Source organism: Phyllosticta citriasiana, assembly GCF_038021145.1.
Source record: "Phyllosticta citriasiana strain CBS 120426 chromosome Unknown IWZ02scaffold_4, whole genome shotgun sequence".
Lineage (NCBI taxonomy): Eukaryota > Fungi > Ascomycota > Dothideomycetes > Botryosphaeriales > Phyllostictaceae > Phyllosticta > Phyllosticta citriasiana.
The window spans coordinates 646,852-671,883 of record NW_027117281.1 but is presented as its reverse complement, the minus strand read 5'-3'; the positions used below and the strand labels follow the sequence as shown (position 1 = coordinate 671,883).

At 56.2% G+C, this 25,032-nt stretch overlaps 12 protein-coding genes across 12 annotated transcripts; 6 read left to right on the top strand and 6 right to left on the bottom strand.

The window, feature by feature from the left end:
• The first annotated feature begins 4 nt into the window (after positions 1-4).
• Positions 5-1,431, top strand: IWZ02DRAFT_398650 (Orotidine 5'-phosphate decarboxylase domain-containing protein). The gene is made up of 2 exons (XM_066765605.1): positions 5-429; positions 486-1,431. Exons 1-2 carry the CDS (start codon positions 111-113, stop codon positions 1,253-1,255), a joined length of 1,089 nt encoding a protein of 362 aa, XP_066624447.1. The 5' UTR covers positions 5-110; the 3' UTR covers positions 1,256-1,431.
• Positions 1,432-2,684: 1,253 nt separating this feature from the next.
• IWZ02DRAFT_203246 (uncharacterized protein) lies at positions 2,685-4,210 on the bottom strand. Its single transcript, XM_066762602.1, has 2 exons — positions 3,629-4,210; positions 2,685-3,471 (listed from the first exon to the last, which is right to left on the bottom strand). The coding sequence occupies exons 1-2, from the start codon at positions 3,969-3,971 to the stop codon at positions 2,837-2,839; spliced, it is 978 nt and encodes a 325-aa protein (XP_066624446.1). The 5' UTR covers positions 3,972-4,210; the 3' UTR covers positions 2,685-2,836.
• Positions 4,211-4,767: 557 nt separating this feature from the next.
• On the top strand, positions 4,768-6,349 carry IWZ02DRAFT_203353 (Alpha/Beta hydrolase protein). Its single transcript, XM_066762603.1, has 2 exons — positions 4,768-5,318; positions 5,429-6,349. Exons 1-2 carry the CDS (start codon positions 4,995-4,997, stop codon positions 6,074-6,076), a joined length of 972 nt encoding a protein of 323 aa, XP_066624445.1. The 5' UTR covers positions 4,768-4,994; the 3' UTR covers positions 6,077-6,349.
• A 625-nt stretch (positions 6,350-6,974) lies between these two features.
• Positions 6,975-8,435, bottom strand: IWZ02DRAFT_373936 (tryptophanyl-tRNA synthetase; the record flags this gene model as incomplete). Its single annotated transcript, XM_066764734.1, has 3 exons — positions 6,975-7,638; positions 7,688-8,194; positions 8,248-8,435. 3 exons carry the CDS (start codon positions 8,433-8,435, stop codon positions 6,975-6,977), a joined length of 1,359 nt encoding a protein of 452 aa, XP_066624444.1.
• A 284-nt stretch (positions 8,436-8,719) lies between these two features.
• On the top strand, positions 8,720-9,887 carry IWZ02DRAFT_446264 (PRELI-like family-domain-containing protein). Its single transcript, XM_066767217.1, has one exon. It carries the CDS (start codon positions 8,848-8,850, stop codon positions 9,646-9,648), a length of 801 nt encoding a protein of 266 aa, XP_066624443.1. The 5' UTR covers positions 8,720-8,847; the 3' UTR covers positions 9,649-9,887.
• A 996-nt stretch (positions 9,888-10,883) lies between these two features.
• On the top strand, positions 10,884-16,379 carry IWZ02DRAFT_203061 (EPSP synthase-domain-containing protein). Its single transcript, XM_066762595.1, has 3 exons — positions 10,884-11,669; positions 11,721-15,875; positions 15,980-16,379. The coding sequence occupies exons 1-3, from the start codon at positions 11,064-11,066 to the stop codon at positions 16,013-16,015; spliced, it is 4,797 nt and encodes a 1,598-aa protein (XP_066624442.1). The 5' UTR covers positions 10,884-11,063; the 3' UTR covers positions 16,016-16,379.
• On the bottom strand, positions 16,350-17,905 carry IWZ02DRAFT_203157 (uncharacterized protein). Its single transcript, XM_066762598.1, has one exon. It carries the CDS (start codon positions 17,668-17,670, stop codon positions 16,744-16,746), a length of 927 nt encoding a protein of 308 aa, XP_066624441.1. The 5' UTR covers positions 17,671-17,905; the 3' UTR covers positions 16,350-16,743.
• IWZ02DRAFT_203205 (uncharacterized protein) lies at positions 17,858-19,040 on the top strand. The gene has a single exon (XM_066762601.1). The coding sequence runs from the start codon at positions 18,045-18,047 to the stop codon at positions 18,675-18,677; it is 633 nt and encodes a 210-aa protein (XP_066624440.1). The 5' UTR covers positions 17,858-18,044; the 3' UTR covers positions 18,678-19,040.
• On the bottom strand, positions 18,775-19,264 carry IWZ02DRAFT_203064 (uncharacterized protein). Its single transcript, XM_066762596.1, has one exon. It carries the CDS (start codon positions 19,121-19,123, stop codon positions 18,872-18,874), a length of 252 nt encoding a protein of 83 aa, XP_066624439.1. The 5' UTR covers positions 19,124-19,264; the 3' UTR covers positions 18,775-18,871.
• Positions 19,265-20,390: 1,126 nt separating this feature from the next.
• On the bottom strand, positions 20,391-22,741 carry IWZ02DRAFT_203104 (uncharacterized protein). The gene is made up of 2 exons (XM_066762597.1): positions 21,594-22,741; positions 20,391-21,540 (listed from the first exon to the last, which is right to left on the bottom strand). The coding sequence occupies exons 1-2, from the start codon at positions 22,519-22,521 to the stop codon at positions 20,534-20,536; spliced, it is 1,935 nt and encodes a 644-aa protein (XP_066624438.1). The 5' UTR covers positions 22,522-22,741; the 3' UTR covers positions 20,391-20,533.
• IWZ02DRAFT_203164 (uncharacterized protein) lies at positions 22,459-23,312 on the bottom strand. The gene has a single exon (XM_066762599.1). It carries the CDS (start codon positions 23,186-23,188, stop codon positions 22,565-22,567), a length of 624 nt encoding a protein of 207 aa, XP_066624437.1. The 5' UTR covers positions 23,189-23,312; the 3' UTR covers positions 22,459-22,564.
• Positions 23,202-24,838, top strand: IWZ02DRAFT_203200 (uncharacterized protein). The gene has a single exon (XM_066762600.1). It carries the CDS (start codon positions 23,453-23,455, stop codon positions 24,644-24,646), a length of 1,194 nt encoding a protein of 397 aa, XP_066624436.1. The 5' UTR covers positions 23,202-23,452; the 3' UTR covers positions 24,647-24,838.
• The last annotated feature ends 194 nt before the right edge of the window (positions 24,839-25,032 follow it).

Sequence of the window (25,032 nt, the reverse complement as noted above, 5' to 3'; positions counted from 1 at the left end):
GCCTTCGCAGCTATTGCTTCCCCCATCTCTCTTTGGAACCCCTCCCGTCGTCCTCGTCCTCGTCCTCGTCCTCGTCCTCGCCCTCGCTCTGCTCCTCGTCCTCCTAAACCATGGCTCCCCCACCGCGTCATCCCACTTGGACCCAGTCCTACATCGAGCGTGCCATGCTCCCCCACACTTCGCCGCTCACAGCCTACCTCTTGCGCCTCATTGCTATCAAACGGACAAATCTCTGTCTCTCGGCAGACGTCGCAACCACTGCGCAGTTGCTCGACCTCGCCGAAGAAGTGGGCGACTCGATATGCCTGCTCAAGACCCACGCCGACACCCTCAGCGACTTTAGCGATAGAACCGTTCGAGGATTGCGCGAAATTGCCAAGCGGAAAAAGTTTCTTGTTTTCGAGGACAGAAAATTCGCCGACATTGGAGGTAAGAAGAGAGTCCACTGGTCATTGTGACAGCAGACGCTCACAATTTCTCGACAGAGACGGTTCAGAAGCAGTACACCAGTGGCCCGCTTGTCATTGCTCGCTGGGCCGAAATCACAAATGCCCACGTCCTCCCCGGCCCTGCGATTGTGAGCTCGCTCAAAGAGGCTGCCACTGGAGCGATCCACACCTACAACCAATCCGTGCACACAGAGATCAGCGCCGAGCCCGTCAACGGCACTGGGACCGTATCTGATTCGACAACGCTTGAGGTCGACGGCGATGACAACGACTCTGCGGATTCGCGCAAGCAGAGCATCGTGTCAATAAGTACGACCATTTCCCAAAGCATCAGCCCGCAACCGACGCCCATGATTGAGGGCGAAGGAGAAATGTATGACGCCGCAGATATCCTCGAGCAGCTGGGCTCGACGCCCTTCTTGCGCGCGCTGCTCCTGATTGCCGAAATGAGCTCGGCCGGCAACCTCCTCAACGAATCCTACGCGGAGCGCTCGGTCGAAATCGCCCGCGAACACAAGGACTTTGTCATGGGCTTCATCGCTCAGCGCTCGCTCAACTCGGAGCCCGAAGACAACTTCCTAACCATGACCCCCGGCGTCAAGCTGCCGCCCAAGGGCCAGGACGGCGCCGTCACCGGCGACGGCAAGGGCCAGCAGTACAACAGCCCGCGCCACATCATCTACGAAAAGGGCTGCGACGTCGCCATTGTCGGGAGAGGCATCGTCCAGGCAGATAACAGGGCCGAAGAGGCGGAGCGGTACAGGAGGGAGTCGTGGGCAGCGTACGAGGAGCGCATCGCCAAATAATGAGAGCGCTGTTATGAATTGTGACTGGTGCTGAATCTACGATGGTCGTGGACAAAAAAGCGTTATGCGTGGACGCAGTTAAAATTTTTTTTTTTTTTTTTTTTCTTTCTTCATATTTTGGCATCGGGACATAGACTTGGAAAGAGAGTTAGGGCCAACGGCAACCTAACCGGGGGGGGGGGGGGGGGGGGGGGGGGGTTTTCTTCATTTTTGGAACGAGCGCGGGATGATATATTCGATTGCTAACCAAAAAACCAAACAAAAATTCGGATATCATGGACATGAGGGACTTACTGGCTGGATGGATGGATGGACGGGCAGGCAAACTCGATTTAAGATGGATGTACAGAGATTTCTTTTCTTTTCTTTTCTTTTTACTCGTGGCTCTTGAAAAGCAAGCGACTCTTTTCACTCCTCCCATTTTTGATCTATTCCTCGCTTCTGATTGTTGTTGGGTGTTTTTTTGCCTCTCGTCTACCTGGTAGCAAACAGACAGACAGACCGGCAACTGCCATTGCGGGTCTTGGTTGCATGTACCCTTCCTTGCACACATACATACATACACACACACAGCCCTATGTCAACGTTTGTTGTCTACATATCTAAATACACGTCAGATTTTTCCAAAGCGTGCTTGAGCCGGCCGGTTGTTGCTGGCTGCTGCTCTGTTGGTTGGCCACCTACCTACTTGACGCGGTATCCCCCAGGTACGCACGCACGCGTCCTTCCATCTTATCCAGCACGGTGCGTACCTTGCGTCGAGGAGAGAGGAAAAGCTTTCTTTTGACGCGAGAGCAGGAAGTGACTCAAGAAATTAGGGGCTATTTTTCATTCTATTCCTCCGTCGATGTCGACGTCGTGGATTGGGAGAAGAAGCATGGGAAGCGGCTGAGGTGGCTGAACTCACGAAGTGAGCTAAGGTAGGTAGATAGGTAGGTAGGTAGGTAGGTAGGTAGGTACCCGGATACCACCACCACCACCACCACCAACAGCGTGCCGCAGATGGAAGAAAAACATGGTCTTCTTGTTGTATGACGACTTCATTAGTACAAGTTTTTGCGGCATTGAAAGGAAGTGAGGGCGGAGAGGAGGTGAGTCAGTTGAGTTTCCTAACAGCCAGCTTCACATCATCCATCCATCGTCATTAGTCTGGTTTTGCTTCACCTGATATTTTTTCCTTATTCTTCTTCTTCTAATAAAGCAAAGGAACCTCCTCGCCCAGCGACGTCTTTGGGTATATCCGTTCCTCCCTCCCGAATGTACAGTACATGCATGCATGACCGCGCCCAACTCCGTCTGTCTGCATCATTCCTTGGCCTGGCCATCTCCTGAGTCGGGACGCTCGATGTGGAGCGGGCTTGTTCCAGCGGCCACGACTGCGAGGAGCCCAACCCGCATTCGAGTCATTCTCACGCTGTGCTGCCCACCCGTTGGCGAGCATTTCATGAAAGAGCCTCCTCGACAGCTATCCATGCATGGACAATGAGAAGTGCTTTTCTTCAGGTCCCGTCGTCACTCAGACCAGCTCTTGCGCCAGCAAGTCGACAAAAGCATCGAGTCCAAGCATCTCTTTGCCGCTTCCTACCCTTGCAATTCATGCCTCGCCGCGACCCTCGGTACCTCGGTCTGCTCCGGCCGCGCCATCAGCGGATAGTACTCCGGCGGCAATCCTAGGTCTTTAGTCGAGCCAGGCAACTCTGGACGCATCTGCGTTTGCTGAGCGTGGAGTTCGTGGGGCAGATACTTGGTCGCCGGAGGAAGCTCCGACGTCGACTGCGGATGCAACTCGCTGAGGGGCGATTGCGGGAGGTCATGCTGGGGCGGAGAAGACGGGGGAGGAAGGGAAGAAGGAGGAGTAGCAGAAGGGGGAGGAGAGCTAGGAGAAGGAAACGTTTTGCGGTGGCGCCGCCGGTAAAGTAGTAGCGCTATTATCGTCGAGACGAGAATGGCGCCGCCAACGCCGACTCCCACGCCGACTCCCACGCCGATTGCGATTGCGTGGTTGGACGATGATGAGGACGACGACGAGGAAGAGGATGATGATGCGGCTGAGGAGGTTGCGCTCGAATACGGCAGCGTGGTTACGGCGCTGGCGACGCCGTAGTTGAAGATGTTGGATGCGTTGGAGCAGCAGTCGTAGCCGCGGCCGCAGCAGTAGCTGCCGTTGGTGCCGCAGGCGGCGAGGCCTTGGCCTGATTCAAGATTGTCCGAGGCTGCTGTTGGACGCAGGATCCAGACCAGTCAACTTTCTTGTTCTTTGTACCAATGAAAGGAAAACTTGATGGCGAAGGACACATGACGGGGGGAAAGTTGGAGTGGAGAGGAATCGAGGACTGGATCCGGGGCGCCAATGAATGTAAAGTCATAACTTACAGTCTATGCATACGCGAGGACAGCTCGACGAATTCCACGTCGAGTCGGTGCAGGCAGACCTGTATATCTTATACTGGTATGTGCGCCGAAGGTCGGGTCCCGGCTCGCAGAGCCCGTTGGACAGACAGATGAAGCCACGGCCACAGCATGGCGAGACAGCTTGATCAGGAAAGCACGGCAGCCCCTTGGACTGGACGCCGTCAGGATAGAAGCAGTCGCGTGTGCTGGAGTTGGTGCTGCTGGTGTCTTGAGACACGACGGCGTGGGAGAAAAGATGGAGCACGAGAGAAATGACGAAGAGGAGAGACTTGGACGATGGAAGAGGTCCGGCGGCCAATCGCATGGTGCGTGGGCAGTGGTGGGTAAAGGTGGGTGTTCGGTAAAGGCTTGTGAGGGATAATAGTCCTTGCTCCTTTTGCCCTTCCTCGAAGGCCCGTTTCCCTCCTCTTCTTGCCGTGCTAAGACGGTATAGCAGTTCCACGCTCTTGATGACCGAAATCGTCTGTGCCACGGCCTCTGGCCAGTCGGGAGGTCAGCACGGGGTGTGGGGGCCACGAGGGCAGCGGAGAGGGCGAGTTGCTTCGAGCGCTGGCGATGACAGACGGCGACCAGTGACGACGGACGACGGTGGTGGTTGCACAATCGCTAGCGAAGTGAGCATCCCCAGCCATGACTTTTTTTTTTTCTCTCTCTCCTGGCCCGCCGGCAGATTCTTAACGGTCCAAAATTGACGGCGATCTGCTCCAAATGACCTGGTATTGTGAGATGCACCCAAGCAAGTAACATGAATCGAAAAATCACCCCTGTGCGCCCCACTTTCTAATGTTGCGCCAACACAGATCCAGAGCCTCTTCCAGCTGGTCCTTTGGATCTGCAGGCGGCGGCAGCCAGTTAACGCAGCGCTCTCGCATGGTGTTTGTGACGTTCGGTCGAGCTACGGCAGTCAGCTCAGCTCAGCTAGCGTTGGCAGCTGGGTGGAAGCGGGGCTACAGTACTTGCGCGGCCGTGCTCTCAGGGCGGAAGACAACCAACAACGGTGCCGACTTAACGGCTCCAATATGTGACGGACACCTCAGCTTCACTCATGACATCTAACCGTCTCCGACCTACCCGGGTCCCTAGGGTGCCGTCGTCATGGCTTTTGGGGTCGAAGACGCAAATGAAGGGTGCTAGTACCCTTTGTTAGCAAGAGGAGCAGCGCCACGGCCCCCACGGCCGCCGTCAATCACCACGACGACAGACGACCGTCTCTCCTAGCACCATAAGCTAGGCCAAGCCGTCGAAATGTTGTCCTTTTGTAACGTCGTTGGGTGCTTTTTCCACCTTCCCACGTTAACCCTGTGTCCCCCATCAATTCCGTTGTACCATGATTTTATCAGCCCTGCAGCTCGCCTCGCTCGCCGTCTGCGCGTCGACAGCTGCAGCGACAGCATCTTGTGGATGCGGCAACTCTTTGCCGACGGACGTGGTTCCTGGTGCCGATTCAACAAACGTCACAATCTACAGTGGAGGCATTGAAAGAAGTTACCTGATCCATCTGCCTGCCAATTACACCACAAATGAGCCCGTTCCACTCATTCTGTCTTTCCATGGTCGTACGAAGAGTGCTGCGGAACAGGAGGAATTATCCCAATTCTCAAATGCCTCGTATAATCCGCGTGCGATAGCGGTGTACCCGCAAGGCGTAGCTGTAAGTCTCTCCTGGAAGTAGACCAAACATTGGTATCTGCCCACTTCCAATCCACCCATGCGGTGTTTTTTTGCCAATCTTGCAACAACTGACATAAGAAAACATGGCAGAACTCCAAAGGCGTTCGCCAATGGACAGGCGACCCCGACGCGCCGGCCAACGTCTCCGACATCGCCTTCACATCCGACCTCATCACTAACCTGACGTCGAGCTATTGCGTTGACACCTCGCGCGTCTACGCGACGGGCAAGTCCAACGGCGGCGGCTTGGTCGGCCTGCTCGCCTGCGACCCTACCACGTCGGCGCAAATCGCCGCCTTCGCCCCCGTCTCCGGCGCCTTTTACTACGGCGTCCTCGGCGCCGCCAACGACTCGCTGCCCGCGTGCAATCCGTCGCGCTCCCCCATCCCCATCCTCGAGTTTCATGGCGAGCTGGACACGACGATTCCGTATGACGGCCGTGGACCGGGCGGCCGCGGCGAGACGGCGCCTGTTCTTGATTGGGTGCATGATTGGGTCGAGAGGGACGGCTTCCATGTTGACAGTAACGTGACTACTAGCGTCTGCCAGGGAACTGGGTACCCCGAGGTTGAGAGGCACTCGTGGGGAGGCGGCGTGGTGCAGCATTACTGGGAGAGCAATTTGAAGCACACGTGGCCCGCGACGTATGCAAACGACGATGATGAGAGTGGGAACTACACCACCTGCTACGATGGAGCAGCCGTCATCATGACATTCTTTGAAAATTTCAGTCTTTGAAAGTTTTTCAACCTGTTAGCCGTTTGTATAATATAATAGAGAGAGGGGAATAGAGAATAGAATGTTTTGAAGGCACTCGGGCCTTGCTCACGTAATTGGCGGCGGAGAAGGATTGCAATGGAGAGTCACATGCCAGAACGAGGGTTAGGGTTGCGTAAGTCGTCATAAATCAAAACGTCTTGATTACTGAGTTGTTCTGAGTGCATCTCAATACACCCATAACACCACTCTCTCAACCCTGCCAAACGCAGTAAGGGATGGACAGTCGAAGACGCATTCCACTATGAGTCTTTCAGACGCAGGGAGGGAGGGATCCGAGGTCCTGGCCCAGCAAGGCGATGGCGTGCTGGGTAAAAACGGTGAAATTAAAGCCGTAATGACCTGTAATATATTAGCTAACAAGAAAATACACACTGGGACATGTAAAATAAATTTGCCAAAAGATGATTAGGCCATTTGCCACAACAAGAGTGTCTCTGCCTATTTCAAAAGTGTCCGTCCAGGGAGTGTGACCCAGTCGTGAATGGAGCCGATTAGTTGTAACGATGGTAAAGGTGGTGAGTGCGCTAAGCCATGGGAACCAGGAGGGCTGTTGTGGACAGAGTATTGGCAGCACGACGAGTGTGAGTGAAAGAGTGAAGCTGAATGTGGCCATAATTAAGTGTATGACACTATCCGGAGTTGGTAGTGGTGCTTCAGGTGGTGGTGATGGCATAGTGATTTCGTCGAAAAAATCCAGCATGTGGTAATCCTGGTGATGATGTTCCTGATGCATTTGAAGAGGGTGGGAGTTGAAGAGAGACATGGTGGGTAGTGGTGGTAGTGGTGAAAGAGGAAGGTTTGAGTGTGGATGAGGGAGGGGAACTCTGGAGGCGAAGATTTGGAAAAATGTTGAGCTCTACTGTCTGGTTCCCTCCGTTCCTGTCCAGTTCCCCTTCCATTCCAGCTTGCGAGGAGTCATGTACGACTTGAGAATCTCGTCCGTGACCTTGGCTCTCCTCTCCTGGAAGCCCTTGACATACTCCTGCATCAGCCGGATGCACTCCTTCTTCATCTCACCGGTGAGAACCTCTCCGGCCCTGTAGCCGTCGTAAAGCTTCTTAATCTTCTCGTCGTCTTCCTCAAAGTACGTAATGTACTGATACGCAACGTCGACATCGGGGTTTCCGCCCTTCTCGCGATGCAATTCGACGGTTTCTTGGCCGCCAGAAAACGCGTGGCTGTTGATCTTCTTTTGGATTTGCTTCGGAGTGTCGGACATGAAGATGGCGCTGTTCGGGATCGACGCACTCATCTTTCCTCCCGCACCTTGCAAAGATGTAAGGAACTTGGAATGAATCAGGGCAGGTTTAGGGACCGGATGCTTCATGCGGTGAGAGTTTTCGCGGACCAGACGGAAGTACGGATCTTGGTCGATACCACAGGGGATGAGGCAGGGGATCTGAGCCGTCTTCTTGTTGCGGAAGTCGGAGTTCGGGTCATCTCCCCAGATTTCGGGATAGGAGGTCGCGAAGGCTGCAACGCACTGAAACATGGGGAAGAAGATGCGACCAGTGTTAGTGCTGGAGTCGGGTCAGTTTCAGCTTCGCACACGACGTCGGATCAGCTCACCTGGCGTCAAATCCGAAAGCACCACGAACTTGGTTGAAGGTGACCAGCTTGGAGAATTCCCAGGCATTGAGCATCATGTGGCCACCGTTGTATCCAATATACTTGAGATCGCTGTAGATGAAGGTCTTCTTCAGGTCAAAGCCAATGGCGATGATGTCCTTGGCATTGTCCCTCGCGCACTGCATCGTCTCCTCGAATGTCAGGTTTTCTTTGAACAGGGCCTTTTCGTCGTCCGTCAACATGATGACCAAGGGGACATCAAAGACATCTTGCAACCACTTTGTAAACTCGAATGGGACCGTGTGTCCGACGTGCATGCTGTCGGACGAGGGGCCACGGCCAGTGTAGAGGAAGAACGGACGGCCTTGCTCATAGTAGTTGAGGATGAGGTCCAAGTCACGGTGACTGAAGAAGAGACCGCGGCGCAACCAGCGATGAGGCTTTGCTCCCGTCACGCGCTCGAAGCGCTCGAGAAGGGCATCGTCAATCAGCTTGGTGTTCCACTTTCTAAGAAGAGTCAGCTGCTTAGGTAATTGAGAGAGGGTTCTTCCGGGCCGTACCGAGAGACAGCCTCGTAGTCAAAGGCGAGCACGTTTCCATTCTCGTCAGTGGCAGCATTGACGTCCCAGGGGTTGATCTCTTGCTCAGCAGCGGCCTTCTTGGGATTGTCGGTGGCAGTTTCGGCAAGCGACAGGGCGGCGACAGATGGCGGCTCGCCGGTGGTGCTTGTAGGCTGCTTCTCGGCCATGGCTGGTGATGTACCGAATCGATTGACCTGGGGAAGCGGCGAGAGAGCAGAGTGACGGGAGCTCCTTGACGGGCAGATCTAAGAGTCAGAGGTGCAGGTAGGATGGATGTTTTGTGGCGCGAATGGCAGCCACACACCGCAAGCCACAAGCCACACTTCCAGGAACTGCCATGGGCGACCGCCTGCCGCAAGCGGCGTGGCAGGGGCCGTCTCGGTCGGCACGCCCCGCTGCGTTGCCAAGCCGGATTAACTTCGATCGGCGCGCGGTGACGCCGATGTCTACTGACCATCATGAGAAGGAAGAACGAATTAGAAGGCCGGCGTTGCGCAAAGCGATCTTCTCCCCGCCCTCCTACTTCTTGACCCATCGCCCTCCCCCAACATTTCCATCGAACATGCGCAGACGCTCAAGATGGTGAAATTCTACGACAGCTCCTACACCTACGACTACTCTTTCCCCGCCGTCACTCTGGCATACTTCCTTCGCTATCCCAATCCCTACTCCACCCACGTTCTATCTACCGATGTCATCGACCGCCACTTCGACCCGGAGACTCAGACGCTCCACACCACTCGTCTCCATCTCAAGAAGTCGAAGCTGCCCTCGGCTGCTTTGAAAGTGTTGCCACGCTCGTTACTCGGCGCGTCGGCAACAGGCGACAGCCAGAGCTACATTCTCGAGCGCAGCGTCGTCAACATCAAGGATGGCTGGATGAACACGGAGAGCCAGAACCTGGAATGGACGGGCGTGCTCAGCGTCATTGAGCGCCAGGTCTTTACTCGACCCATCAACACCATCGAGAGCCTGCATGGCCAAAGGGCGGCGGCCATGAAGGGCTTTCTCCTCCCAGGCGAGAAGACGGACGTCAAGACCACCGTCACACTTCATTCCATGATTGGAGAAAACATCCGTAAGAGGAGAGCGGCGAAAGCAGCCGCGGACGCCAAAGCAGCCGAGGTCGAAGAAGAGGAACCGTCGAAACCTGGTTTCTTCAAATCCTGGTCCACTGCATCCATCCAACGGTCGATAGAGCTCATTGGCCTCCGACGCGCCGAAAAGAGCCAGCCCAATGCGAAGGAGGGCATGCAAATCGTCCTACAGAGGCTGCGTCAAGGTGGTCTGGTCGCCGTGATGGAAGGCATGCGGAAAGATCGCGAGGGCGTCGTGGGCCACGCGGCAGTCAATGCTACAACCAACGCCGGCAACGAGTGAATGCGGACTCGCATAGGAGCGCGTCAAAAGAGGAAAAGGATCAAACTGTGGATTTAGCGTTGGCGCATGGGCAATGGCGTTTGAGCTTTTCACGATGACCAGATTTACCAAGCACAGTCGCTGAGTATTCTATTGGTTCAACTGTGGGTCTGGTTATGGCAGCAATTGGGCACTTGTAACTAGTTGTTGCTGATCGAAAGGAAAATCATCACCAATTCATTTCTCAAACTTTGCCTCTATTCACGTCGACTGTTGATATTCGCCCCCAGAGCCATGCACGTGACGGGCTTGATGTCATCAGGGTTACCCCGCAAAAGCGGTGATGCACTCCATTGTTCTCTTTCAGCTCTTGCACGTGAGGTGGCAAATGCTGGCCTTCCTTATTGGCGACGCCGTTGCGCTTGGTCAAAAAGAGCATCGGTCCCGCAGCCTGCATGCAACTCTCCCGCCCTGCATCCTGGCATTTGCGAACTATATGCAGCTTGACTGAATAGAGCAAGCCCAAAGAGGACATGCCAGACTTCTCATGTTCAAAGATTGGCTCTTGGTGGGGTGCTCTTTGTGTTGGCTTGCGGGGAAAAGAAAGGGCGTGTTCTATCTTTCAAGGGCATCGAAACCGAATCGCTGAAGCCATACCTCAAAGTTTTTGAGAACCCTACGCTCTGACGAACTTCGTTGCGACAAAGTGCCGAGCTTTTACTGAGTCTGAAGACTCTGATGGCCTTGGAGCATAAGATCTTAGTAGAGACATGCGGAGTCAATGGTCGACTGACCCTAAACGCCATATCCAATCTCCAGCTTCGGTGAGTTTGGCAATGGGCTTTCATCATCTGGACCGCTCATCCCCAACGAAAAGGAGCAGGATACGGTAGCCATTCGAGTCGTCCCTAGACGTAGATAAAACTCATGTTGAAAAGCCAACTGCCGTCCAACCTATCCGTAGTTGCACTGACTGAGGGTATTCGGATACCGAGAGCCAAGGGGTCATCGGCTACCGATAATCAAAAGTAGATCGGTCGCAAGACCACCCCATGTCAATTGAAGATGGAGCTCAATGGGGCTGATTCAGTTGTCGTGATTGGTTTGGTGGTGTTGACAATGCGAGAGCGGAGGAGGTAGGGAGCTTTCCCTGCCCGCTACATGTAAGCCCCGTATCCCTGACGTCGATCACCGAATGCGGCTCCGAAAGTTTGCTGAGAGTCTGGTGTGTGCTCACTTTTGACTCACCTGAGTGCCCGAATATTAGCACCTTAGTTTTGTAAATCCTCTACGACCCTCAAACAACTTGGTCCTGCCAGAATCACTCCGCCACTTGTCCTCTAGTTCTCCCGGGCGACCCTTTGTCCCGCCGCATTTGGCCGGTTTTCCACCCTTTGGCCACTGCGCTCTAGCTGGCCACTCAAACGTCTACAGACATGAACGGCACGGTTGACGCGGGCAGTAGCCCTACCAAGGTCCCAATCCTCGGCAAGGACTCCATAATTGTCGACTATGGCCTCTGGAACGACTACGTGGCCAAGGACCTCTTGTCCAACATCCCCTCGTCCACCTACGTTCTCGTCACCGACACCAACATTGGCTCGCTCTACATACCCTCCTTTGAGCAGAGCTTCAAGGCGCACGCCGCGCAGATTTGCCCCGATGCCAGGCTTCTCACCCACATCATCCCGCCCGGAGAGACGTCAAAGTCGAGGTCGACAAAGGCAGCGGTGGAGGACTGGATGCTGAGGCAAGGATGCACAAGAGACACAGTCATGATTGCGCTGGGCGGAGGTGTCATTGGCGACATGATTGGCTTTGTCGCGGCGACTTACATGCGCGGAGTCCGCTTCGTCCAAGTGCCCTCTACATTGTTGGCCATGGTCGATTCTTCAATTGGCGGCAAGACGGCCATTGACACGCCTGCTGGCAAGAACCTTGTCGGCGCCTTTTGGCAGCCGGAGCGCATCTACATTGACCTTCAATTCTTGGAAACTTTGCCTAGAAGAGAGGTTATCAACGGAATGGCCGAGGTCATCAAGGTGAGCCGAGCGCCAGTGTCCTTCGTCCTGCCATGTTATTGATTTTGTCAGACCGCTGCCATCTGGAACGAAGAGGAGTTTGCCGCTCTCGAGGACAATGCCTCCCTTTTCATGAAGACCTTGAGCAAAAAGCCCTCTCAAGGGAAGCACCGTCTGGGTGACATTGCTCCCATCCTGAAGCGTATTGTGCTAGGCTCTGTCCGTGTCAAGGCCCACGTCGTTTCTGCTGACGAAAGAGAGGGAGGTCTTCGCAACCTCCTCAACTTTGGACACTCGATTGGACACGCCATGGAGGCCATTCTGACCCCTCAGATTCTACACGGCGAGTGTGTAGCCATTGGTATGGTCAAGGAGGCCGAGCTTGCCCGCTACCTGGGTGTCTTGGCTCCTGGAGCTGTCGCTCGTCTCACCAAGTGCATTGCGAGCTACGAGCTCCCGACGACCTTGGGCGACAAGGTTGTACGCAAGCGCTCCGCCAACAAGCACTGCCCGGTGGACGAGCTTCTCTCCATCATGGCCGTTGACAAGAAGAACGACGGCCAGAAGAAGAAGATTGTCCTCCTTGCTGGAATCGGCAGGACTCATGAGAAGAAGGCCAGTGTGGTGGCTGACCGTGACATCCGCCTGGTCCTCTCGCCCAGTGTGATTGTACACCCTGGCGTCTCATCCGGCCTCAACGTCTCTTGCACTCCTCCAGGATCCAAGAGTGTCTCGAACCGTGTCTTGGTCCTCGCAGCCCTTGGTTCGGGCACTTGCCGCATCACAAATCTGCTGCACTCTGACGACACGCAATTCATGCTCAACGCCGTCGGCAAGCTCGGTGGAGCATCCTTCTCCTGGGAAGACGACGGCCGCGTGCTGGTGGTCAATGGCAATGGTGGCAACCTCGAGGCCAGTTCTGAAGACCTTTACCTGGGCAACGCTGGAACTGCGTCGCGCTTCTTGACAACTGTCGTAGCTCTGGCTAAGAAGTCTACTGTGACGTCCTCGGTCTTGACTGGTAACGCCAGAATGAAGGAGAGACCAATTGGTCCCCTCGTTGAGTCTTTACGCTCCAATGGTGTGGAGATTGACTACCTCGAGAAGCAGGGAAGTCTGCCTCTGCGCATCGGCGCAGCAGGTGGCTTCGAGGGTGGCGACATTGCTTTGACGGCCAATGTCTCTTCTCAGTACGTCTCGTCCATCCTGATGGCTGCTCCCTATGCCAAGAACCCTGTCACGCTTCGTCTTGTTGGTGGGAAGGTCATCTCGCAGCCGTACATCGACATGACGATTGCCATGATGGAGTCTTTTGGAGTCAAGGTCGAGAAATCAACTACCGAGGACAACACCTACCGCATCCCTCGCCAAGCATACAAGAACCCCGAGTTTTACGAGGTTGAGAGTGACGCCAGCTCTGCCACCTACCCTCTTGCTATTGCAGCCATCACCGGCACTACTTGCACCGTCCCCAACATCGGATCCAAGTCTCTTCAAGGCGATGCTCGCTTTGCCGTGGATGTTCTCAAGCCTATGGGCTGCGTCGTGGAGCAGACGGCTACTTCGACAACTGTGACGGGACCTCCAAGGGGCCAGCTCAAAGCTTTGACCGAAGTCGACATGGAGCCGATGACGGACGCCTTCTTGACGGCCTCCGTGTTGGCTGCTGTTGCGACGAACAACGGCACCACTGCGACGACCCGCATCAACGGCATCGCGAACCAGCGTGTCAAGGAATGCAACCGGATTGCTGCGATGAAGGACCAATTGGCCAAGTTTGGCGTTGTCTGCCGTGAGCACGACGACGGCATTATCATCGACGGCCGTTCTCACGAGCTCGACGCCCCCAAGGAGGGCATCGACTGCTATGACGACCACCGTGTCGCCATGAGCTTTGGCGTTCTTTCTCTGGTTGCCCCTGGCCCAGTCCTTATCCTCGAGAAGGACTGCACTGGCAAGACCTGGCCTGGTTACTGGGATATTTTGAACCAGCTCTTTGGCGCGACTCTCGACGGCCACGAGCCCGAGATTCCAGCTCACCACGGCAAGGCGAGCAAGCCCGCCAGCAAGTCAATCGTTGTCATTGGCATGAGGGGCGCCGGCAAGACGACCATGAGCGGCTGGGCTTCCAACGTTCTGGGTTGGCCCATGACCGACCTGGACACTGCATTGGAACAGCAGTTCGAGGGCAAGTCTGTCGCCGACATTGTCCGGGAACACGGATGGGACTTTTTCCGCGAAAAGGAACTCGATTGTCTGAAGCAGCATCTGACTGAAAGGCCCACTGGCCACATCTTTGCCTGCGGCGGTGGCATCGTCGAGATCCCAGAGGCTCGCAAGCTGCTGAATGACTGGAAGAAGGACGGCACCGTACTTCTGATAACCCGCGACATTGAAAAGGTAATTGAGTACTTGAACCGTGACAAGACTAGGCCTGCCTATGTCGACCCCATGATGAGCGTTTGGGAGCGCCGCAAGGACTGGTACTATGAGTGCAGCAACCTGCATTTCCACAGCCGGAGCGTGGAAGAGGCTGGCCTGGTCAGGACGCTGGATGAATTCGCCCGCTTCCTGGGTGTTGTCACCGGTAGGCGCCGTGCTTTGACTGACATTAAGAAGAAGAGGGAGTCTTTCTTCGTCTGTCTTACGGCGCCAAAGGTAGAAAATCTTCTGGATGAGCTTGACAAGATTGTTGTGGGCTCCGATGCCATTGAGCTCCGTGTCGATCTCCTCCAAGATCCCAATGGCAAGGAAGGCATCCCGACGACGGATTTCATCGTCGATCAAGTCACTTTGCTCCGCTCTGTGGTCTCTCTCCCCATCATTTTCACGGTCAGGAGCCAGAGCCAAGGAGGAAAGTTCCCTGATGGTGCCAATGATGACGCACTGCGGCTCTACACGCTCGCAGCTCGTATGGGTTGTGAGTTCATCGACGTTGAGATAACTTACCCAGAGGAGCTCCTGCAGCAAGTGGCTGCGAACAAGGGCTACAGCAAAGTCATCGCATCCCACCACGACCCCAAGGCCGAACTTTCTTGGAGCAACGGCTCCTGGATCCCGCACTACAATCGCGCGCTTCAGTTTGGCGATGTGATCAAGCTTGTTGGCGTTGCGAAGACGCTTCAAGACAACTTTGAGCTTGCAGAGTTCAAGTCGTGGGCCACGCAGACTCACCCCGTGCCACTGATTGCAATTAACATGGGCTCTCAGGGCAAGCTCAGTCGCATCATCAACAACTTCATGACGCCAGTCACGCATGCGGCGTTGCCTGGAGCTTCAGCCCCTGGCCAGCTGTCGTCGGCTGAGATTCGCCACGGTTTGTCCCTGATCGGGCAAATCGAGTCGAAGAAGCTCTTCGTTGCTGGCTTTCCGACTGCCCAGTCTCGTTCTCCGGCCATGCATAATGCACTCTTCAAAGAGACTGGCCTCCCTCATCAGTACAGGCACGTGGAGACGCAGAGCGCAGCAGAAATCCACGATCTTATCCGCTCGCCCGACTTTGGCGGCGCATCCATCACCATGCCACTCAAGCAAGATGTGCGCCCCCTCCTTGATGGTGTTGGCCCCGAAGTCGACATCATCGGCGCCCTCAACACCATCGTGCTCGAGGAAGCAACGGATGACTCGGGCGCGCCGACGACGCGCCTCATCGGCCGCAACACGGACTGGAGTGGCATGATGCTCGTCCTGCGCAACGCTGGAGCACCAGGCGGCTCTGGCCACCAATCTGGACTGGTGATCGGAGGCGGTGGCACCGCACGCGCCGCCATCTACGCCCTTGCCCAGATGCAGTACTCGCCCATCTTAGTCGCAGGCCGTTCGCTAGCCAAGCTCGAAGCACTGATCCAATCGTTCCCAGCCGACTTCAACTGCCAACTGTTGACGAGCGAGGAGCAAGTGGCGGCGCTCGAGGCCGAGGGCAAGCTGCCGTCGGTGGCCATTGGCACCATCCCGGCGGACCAGCCCATCGAGAGCAACCTGCGCGAGATCCTGTGCCGCGTCTTCGAGGCCGGCGGCACGGACCCGGCGACGGCGGCGACGACGCCGAACGACCAGCCGCAGCGCACCCTGCTTGAGATGGCGTACAAGCCGCCCGTCACGGCGCTCATGCGTCTGGCGACGGACGCCGGCTGGCGCACCGTCAACGGCCTCGAGGTCCTCGTCGGCCAGGGCCTCTTCCAGTTTGAAATGTGGACCGGCATCAGGCCGCTGTACGAAAGTGCAAAGGTGAGTCTTGACTGTCTCTGCTCCTTTACCCACATGTTCCCCCCTCGGCGTCCCCGCAACTCCTCCGTATTCACACCTTGTGCTAACGTACATCTCAATCGCAGACGGCCGTTCTCGGCTCCACTCCTGCAAAGGAATAGACAGACCGTCGCGGCAATCAGAGGCGACTGATTGACAGGTGTTGGGAGAGAAGCTTGAGTCTCGCTTTTGCGTTGGAAAACAAATGCATTTTGCCCATCGCCCGTCCGTCCGTCTGTCCGTCCACCATGTCTCTTTTTCCCTCGTTCCTCTCAGCGTTGCATAGCGTCCATGTAGACTAGAGGAATCATCAGAGCTTTTCTTGGTTCTAGACATGCGACTATGTACGACATTTGCCCCACAGTGAGTGCACAGTGATGCTCTCGCCGTACCTCTGCCAAAATCATCCACCACTACTCGTAAAAGCAAGCAGCTAATCAACTCCATGCCTCATGCGGGGACTCGACGACGACGACGACGCTGCTGCTTGATTGCAATGGAACGGGAAGGACATTTGCATTTACATTTACGCTTGGAGTTGGCGATAGACATGGTACAGTGTGTTGCGGACACAGCTAGTGAGCAGGAAGAGAAGACGATTCGCTGTCAATGTAATGAACAGTTGATTAAAACTACAAAAAGTACCTGCGTTTTGATTGAAACAACCGGGGGGGGGGAGAAGACGCCGTTCCTTGTTGCCCTGCCCTGCTTTGCTTTGCTGCGGCTGAAATAAATCAATGAAGATGAAAGAAGGGGGAAAAGGGAGAGAAGTCGTGGGAGTCGTAGAGTCGCGTATACCATAGAAATCACACCACCTCCATCATCATCATCATCATCATCATCATCTCCTTCACCCAAAAACAAGCGCGCGCACCTCAATACTCTCGCGTCCCGGCGCGCCCTCGGGCGTCCGCGGATCCACAAAAGCGGTATGTGGAACCCTGGCACCATTCTTACTATCAAAGCACTGCAGCAACAGACGCTCGTCATCCTGCATCCCGCTCCAATACCACCAGCGCTGATGCTCGCCGTATTTCACGGCGGCCGTCTCGCCCGTGCGGTCGGGGTAGATGTGGTGGACGGGGACGAGGTCGTCGGCGGGCACCGTGGCGCTGTCGGCGACGGCGAGCGGGTGCGCGACGACGGGCCCGTTGAGCGGGCGCCACACGTTGATGATGCGGTAGCGGCCCTGCAGGAGCCTCTCCGCTTCGGATGCGTCGGTGATGTGGTGACGCACGCGCGCGGCGGCGCTCTTGGGCGTCTGGTCGATGTGCGTGCGCGTGACAGGGGTGCGCTTGGAGCCGGGCGTGTTGCGGCGGATGGTGTGGTCGAAGATGAGGATGCGGTGCGAGCCGGGGACTTTGTCGAGCAGGAGGCGCTCGACCTCGGGATAGTACTTCTGCGCGACGCGCGCGTCGTCGTCGAAGTCGGTGCGCGTCATGGCCGACGGGATGGACGAGAGGGCCGCGAAGGCATTGGTGTCGATGTTGAAGTCGCCCTCATGGCCGCGCGCGTCTGAGATGGTTACGTCGTGGTCGGCTGTCTGCAGGTTGTTTTGCGGTTGCCCGGCTGGTGGCTCTTCGACGTAGTTGTATGGCTCGCCGCCGTCGGCTGTGCCGCCGTAGAAGACTAGGTTGGCCGTGACGGGCCCGCGCGGCACTGAGTGCCCATTGTTTTGCGTCGTGGTGTCAATGGTCGACTTGGCCGTTGTTGCGGATTTGGTGCTCGAGGGGAGCTCGTGTGCTGGTGTTGGTTGCGAAGCGGTGGAGACGGCCATGTTTGTATTGGAATGGAAGAACTTGGCTGGAGTCGTAGGTTTCGAGCGTGATAGCAGCCTGGGAGTTGTTTGCAAGATCTTGAAGGCGTTCACTTTGGTAGTGTCGTCGTCGTCGACAGCTGGCAAGGTACAAAGAGTCGGGGTCGTGGAGGTGTAGCTGTAGTCTCGGAGTGGTTAATTTGCAATGAATGAAACGGGAAGGCAGGTCAGCAAGTCGGCATATATATTTTGACTGGGCAGCGGATTGCTAATGCAAAGGAGTAATGAAGCTGAGCAAACTGAGGTCCCCGCACAGTGAAATGGTCGTGTGGCGATGATGCGATGATGCGATGATGCGATGATGCCATTCAGGCGTTTGTAAGCCGCTTTGGCGAATGAGCATGTGTGTGCTTACACATAACCCCGGATTGCGTGCTGCGCGCAGCACTGGTAGATCAGAACTATGGCTTGGCCTGTCTCTGCTAAACTCCGATCTCTGGTCAGGCACAGGGCGTGAGCAGTGTCTGCAGCAGCTGTTGCAAATGATGGATGGTATCATGATGGATGATGCAACTGGGGACGACAGGAGCGAGGTTCGTCCGTCGGACTTCGACCACTTTTCCCTTCTGACCCCACGTCCGTCTTGTCTCCGAACTTGCCGCTGCTGCCGAAAACGACTTCATAACCGCGGATGCTTGACTAATCATGACTTGCAAAACAACCATCCGAGGCTAGGTAAGCTACATGGACAAGACAGGAATCACACGAATGCTTGTCGCCAAAATTGCATGGCCAGCAAGCATTCAAGCAGTTCGCAATCTCACAGCAGCCCGGCATACGAGCGAAGCAGCTCAGCTCATCACGAGCGAAGAGACAAGGTAAAGCCACACAGTAAGATATCAGGCATTCAAGACAGGAAAAAAGCCAAAAACATAATCTCGACCCGTCTTCTCCAGACCCGAGCGCCACCCGGAGACCGGTCCCTTGGCACTCATGTGCTGGAAGGGTGGACTGTCGATAAATGCTAGGAAGCTATGCAGATACAGTGCTATACACACTGTCTACTGGGCAGGAGTAGACCTGTTATACAGAGGAAATGGTAATTGCCTTCCTTACAACTACCTCGACCTACGTAGCTTCTATACCACCAAGAAACTATTCGACGGTAGCCCACACATACTACCGCTATTCCGGTCGTTATCCACCGCCGCCGCTCGCTCCGTCAGAGGTAGCGGAGCCGGGCGGAAGTCCCGGCGTCTGTTTCGCACACAGGTACCTGTTTCCTCACTCTCCTCTCCTCTCCTCTCCTGTCCTCTCCCAACCTCGTAGCCAGCCAGCCAGCCAGCCAGCCAGCAAGCCAGCCAGCAAGCAGTATCGGCAGCTCACACCTCACCAACACAAAACAAGATCGACAATTGGATGCGGCAAAAAAAAAAAAAAGGAAAAGAAAAAAAAAATCAACAAGAACGCCCATTTTTTTAAAAACTCAGCATCTTCAGATTTTTACTCTCCCCACCATTTGCCCGTTCGGTTCTCGCTGCTGGTTGGCCGGCTGGCCGGCCGGCCGGTGCGGTAGGTAGGTAGGTAGGTAGGTAGGTAGGTAGGTAGTTGGGCCAAGCCGCTAAGCAACTGCGGTGCAAAGTCAATCAGGGACACGTGGGTGCGTAACCTTAATTGAGCCCGGGGGCGAGAGAGAAGAAGATGGACAGGAGGACGGACCGACGGCGCTTGATGGGAGCGAGCTGGGGAGTGGCCTTAGAGCAGAGCAGGGCAAAGCAGAGCAGCAGGATGACTGTTCTGTTGGCCGTCTGGATCTGGTGCATGAGAGGGAGAGAGGGAGATAGAGGGAGCGTGAACGGCGAAGTCGTGATGAAGGCAATGTAAACAACGTATTTTTGTCTTCTGACGTGATGTGCATGGGCGTGTGTGCGTGTGTGTGTTTGAGAGTTGGAAAAGGGCCTCAAATTCCCTCTTGTCGTTTTGAGTGTTGCGGCGCGCACTTTTGCCTTCTTTCGCTTGCCTTCCCTGCCATCGCATCACCACCACACTTGCCTTGATCTACCGATTATGTCCATCACCGATCCGATCCGTCCAGCGACAATCACTTCTGTCCTTGTGCCTGACCCACCGCCGCATCCAATCGCCAATCACCACCACCACCACCACCACACCACGCGACTTTGGGCCTGTGCTAAGGCAGGCCACTGCAGGCCAGACCGAGCCAGATCAGGCCCCGCCTGTCCCGTGAATGTTGCAGTACAGAACTGGTGCCGCCTGCCCATGCGACGCGCCAAAGAACCGGACAAGACAGACGGCATTTGGCTCTTGCCGCCGTGGTCGGTGCCGCTCGAGACTCGCACCACCACCCGTCGCACCGCATATTCCGTCTTGTGTTTTCGTTTGTCCCCCTCGTGTGCCGAAGAGTAAAAATACTTGGCTGGGCAGGTTCATGATTCGAGCGTGGAGCATCAGCTGCTTTTGACCAGTCCTTTGAGCAGCTCGCAAGCAGCAAGCTAGCAGCACAGCCCGAGCAGTTGGATTTTCGGCCTCCTCTTGCCCGTTTGAACGGTCCGTTTGACCGTGGGCAAACCACTGCATGAATCGGCTGGTTTACATGAATAAGGTAGTAATTGCCGGGGAGCGAAAAGACTCAATATCTTTGATCGGGGTGCGGCCTCCTCGCCTTCTAACAATCTTCAGTGCCCCCCCCGCGCTCCGACCCAGACCCGGGCTGGATTTTTGTTACTTTCGTGTCCGGCTCAAAATATTTCCTTGTCCGACAACCAGTCCCCTCGGCCTGTCAAGACTCCAAGAAGGTATGCTAGGAGGCTTTAATCATTCATCCCGCCTCTTTGACCTTGATGCCACGACTTTTGTTTGGCCATCAACTTGACCTTCGAATCACAAAGACGCCAACTTCGACTCCCTCTTGTGGCGCGCCATGTTCGTAAGGCTTGTTACCGACACCCTCCAGTACTTCTTGTATCAAATTGGTCGGCATTATCTCCACGTCGGCAGGCAGCTTCTGGGCGAGGCGAAAGTATTTACTGATAGCGGTCCTCACTCTGGGCTTTTCTTGCTTGATCCACCAGTCTGACGCCCAGACCCTCCTATCCAGCATCACCTTTTGTTTCTCGGCATGGACAATGGTAAATGTGGCCCGGGCGCGGCTGAAGCGATCGAGGGTGCTGCTTTCGCCGCTGAGTTGAGATACAAAGATCTTAAGACGCCGCCACATGTCTTCAAATTCCATCAAGTGGTCGACTGCCGCCATGTGGCCAAGCGACGCGCCCAGATCTGCCGAGAGGTTGTGTACTACGTGCATGGCGCGCAAGATGGGATCGAGGATCGGGCCAAGGTACGAGTTCATGAACGTCTTGCCGCCAGTCTTTGTGGGGTAGATGAAAAGTAGCGTCCCCCGGTCAGGAGACAGCTCCACGAGCCTGTCGAGCAGGATGGAACGCGGGCTCGTTGCGGAAAAGAGGCCAGCGAGCTCGGATGAGGTGCTTGGTGGGATAAATCGCTCGACAATAGATACGTCGACGGTCCCGGGCGGTACGGCTGGACGGGGGCTTCTGGCGACTTTGGCGTCGACGCCGTCTTGGTCGTGGAGGGGGACGGCGCTGTCAAAAACTTTCGAAGTAAAGTAGTCCTCACCGCCGACGACGGGGCCTGGCGTTGTCGGTGGCGATATTGGCAGGTCGGCCATGTTGAAGCGACCAGGAACGGCGTGAAAGACGTTGATCCATACCGTCGAAGCTGGTGGAATGGTGTCGTGGATGGCATATATTATTTGCGGAAACGCCTGGCCAGTGGGTGAGGGGCAGGGCAGGGCGTGAGACAGCACCTTTACCGAATTGTCTGACAGGCGGCTGGACACCATGTCGGCCACTGAGGCAGAGTCAGCATTTTGAAGAAGCTACGAGCACCAGTGCAAGCCTTACTAATGGCCTGCAGGCCCCCGTTGAGCCATCCAAAGCCGTTGGTGTCTGGCAAGGATGAGTCGTGGGCGGACGAAGTAGATTGCTGGGCCGGGGCTGAGTGCGCGAATCCAAAACCAGGCGACGACCTCTCCAGATCTGACCTCGCTGGTGAGTCCATTGGGGTGTTGCGGACATGGGAGCTGTTGGCCCAAAACTTGGTACCCGTGTCCGCCGGCGGCGTGGGGAGCTCGACACGGTGATCGCCCAATTTTGGGTCCTTGGACGCAGAGCCAGAGTTTGGCGTGGGCAGAGAGTCTGGAGGCGCTCCGCCAGACGAGGGCGGCGCACGAGCTATCTTGGGGCTCGGGGCATCAGAGAGTCGAGTCGTCGGCAGCGGCGGCGGCGGCGGCGGCGGCGGCGATTGATGTGGCGAGGAGCAGGAGTCCGTGTTGTTGTCGGGGTCTAGCGGGCGGTCAGGATGTGGAGTGGCTATGCCCAGAAGCTGGAACGAAGGCAGGCGCAGGTCATGCCCCGCTTTGAGAAAATGTGGAGATGGGCGAAGGAGAGCAGCAGTAGCAGCGTCTGGACTGGCGGCGATGGAGTCGTGGGTAGAGTCGGGCCGCGGTAGGACTAGAGTCGGCGTGGTGGTGTTGGTAGCTTGTTGGTGGGCGAGGCTGGGAACGGAAGATGGGTCGGGAGCGGGTTCTAGAAGAGACGGCGGAAGCAGGTTGCACGGTGAGGACGGTGAGGTGGAGGAGGAGGAGGAGGAGGAGGAGTGAGCATATGGCCCATGCTTGTCGAGCAGCGGAGGAGCAGGGGAGGCGTAGTGCAGGGCTCGTGGAGATAACAAGGACGTCGGCGACGGCGATGTCTTCTCATCGATGTCATGGGACAGGGACTGGCGCAGATCCAGCGCATCAGGAAAGCCGGCGACGCTCTGCTGATCCATGGGGTGGGGGAAATATATGGGAGACTGGAGCGCTTCGAGCGGTTCAGAGGTGATGCAGCGGGCGCCAATGCAGGCTACTGCGGTGCCGAAGGAGGAAGTGTCCGGGGTGGGCCAAGACGCAGACGCAGGGCGCGATGACAGCAGCCAGACGCGACAAGCAATGAGAGGAGGCCGAGGGAGGGAGGGAGGGAGGGAGGGAGGGAGGGAGGGAGGGAGGGAGCGAGCGAGCGAGAACGAGGTCACGAGCGGTGTGCGACAGACGGGAGGTGAGAAGAGAGAGAGAGAGAGAAAGAGAGGGAGAGAGAGATGGACGGGCGGAGGTGAAGGTGGAGGTGAAGGTGGAGGTGAAGGTGGAGGTGAAGGTGGAGGAGAAAGTGGTGGATGAGAATGGGAGATGGAAACAATGGAGCGTATGTGAGAGGAGAGCGGCCAGAGGCTGGATGGTCAGAAGTTGGGCCGCGGCAGGTTGTGAAAACGAATGGGGACAAATGGACGCGTCTCGACCTTGGGCGACTGGGATGGGCTGGTGGCAGCGGCCGTGTCGCGGCGTGGAGCCCGGCAATTGGCGTCGCTCTCCCGCTCCAAGGAAGTCCCGTCGGCTGAGCTGAGCTGAGCTGAGCAGAGCAGAGCAGAGCAGAGCATACAAGTCACAACGGAATAAGGCCATCCCAGCCTATAACTTACCTTACCTGCCATACACCTCAGCCTCGTCTGCCTGTCTCGGTCCTTTTGCACCATCAAGAGATCCCCCGCCATCCGGATGCCCTGCGCTCCAAGCATAAACATGACGTCGCCATGCTCCTTTCATTGATAGGTTGTTTCCAGTCGTGTTTGTAAAACTTGAACCAAAAAAAAAAAAAAAAAAAAAAAAAAAGCTCCATTTGCTTGCCGTCAACATGTCTCGCATCTCGCATCTCCAGCACAATGCCCAATGAGGAAAACACGCCTCCATCAATCTTGCCTCTTTTTCTTTATGCGAAATGGCCTCAAATATCGTTGCTGTCGTCGTCGCCGCTGTCGTCGTCAACCGCAGCCAGGCATGTGCAAGACGTACCGCTGGACCTGCAATGCCTGCGGCCGCTCGCAAAGCCGCGGTCAGCGCTGCTCCAACAGGCTCGACACCACCGTCAACTGTCCAAACAACACCAGAGTTGACGGCCTTCCGCCCCAAGCTGAGCACAGCGGCATCCGTTGCGCCTACTGCCACACGCCTACCCCAAAGAGCGACCCTCAAATCGTCAACCCAGCTCCTTTTGCGTCCAACACCCAGTGGGAAGCACGCCATGACAACTTGTCGCCATCGCTGTCGTGGAATAGCCAAGGTCACCACCAAGCAGCTTTCACCGACTACCAAAGCCCAACGAGAGTTCCGACCTTGATGCGCTCCCATCGTGCCATGACCACGACGCCAGATCCAGCGGTGCAGCTTCACCACTGCTCCTCCCGGCCAGGCAACGCACATCAAGTCCTACCAACTGGCCAGCACCTGCACTACACGCCAGGGTCCCTGCCGCATCTTGCGCAACACCATCGCCACGGAAACTTCGCCTCTCCAACCTCATCGGCCATGCCCATCGACCCACAACTCTTGCCTCATCAGAATCACTTCCAACATGCCGCAAGGCCTACTTCCCATGCGTCGGCAGCAGCGAAAGCACCAACGCAGCAATATCCCTCCCCTGACCAAGCGCGTCACCCCCACGAGCACGCTTCTCCCACCACCAACAAGGCACCAGTGGCTCCTGGAGGAGGAGAAGCAACCTCAGAATCGGCGCCGCACCTGCGCTCCACTACCGACATGCTGTCTTCCATGACAGCCACACGCACCGCCCTCTTCGCTCATGCCGAAGCACGACGCGTCGCCAACGAAAACGCGCGCAGAGGAAGAGAGGACGGGCAGGGTTCGGCGACGTCAACGGATGCAGAAAAGCAGAGGCCAGATGTCGGCGGTGACGAGGAGGTCGATGCTGCGTGGTATGCCCTGTGGGAGGGTTGTGGCGTGCCGCGTGCTGTGGTTTCTGCTGCTCGGGCGGCTGCGACTACAGAGCGCACTGTAAGAGAGAAGGGAAATGAGAATGGAGAAGGTAATGGAGATCTGGAGGGGGGCGGCGCAGGAAGAAAGTAGTGGTGGGACTGTGATGGCTAGCAAATTCGAAAAAGACATGTTAGATAGAGAGAGGATACCCAACTAAGCTTGAATGGGGTTTCTTCATTGGTATGAGGAAGAGGCCGGAGTGGTTGAAAATCGGAGACCGGAAAAAAACTTGGATAAAAAAAAAGGAATTAAAGGCATCTTAACAATAGCGGACGCAACTTGGAAACCACAGCGAGCGAGCCAAGATCAAAAAGAAACACCCCGCGAGTACAGCCTATCGCTTCCCTTGCCGGGAGTCGAACACCACCTGAGCTGATTTCCAGAAGCGCTCACCCAATAGCTCACACACCCTCGGGTTTTAGTCTTGAAGGTGTCGGTGACAGCGACGTTGAGACTGTGTCCTATTCCGCTGCGCT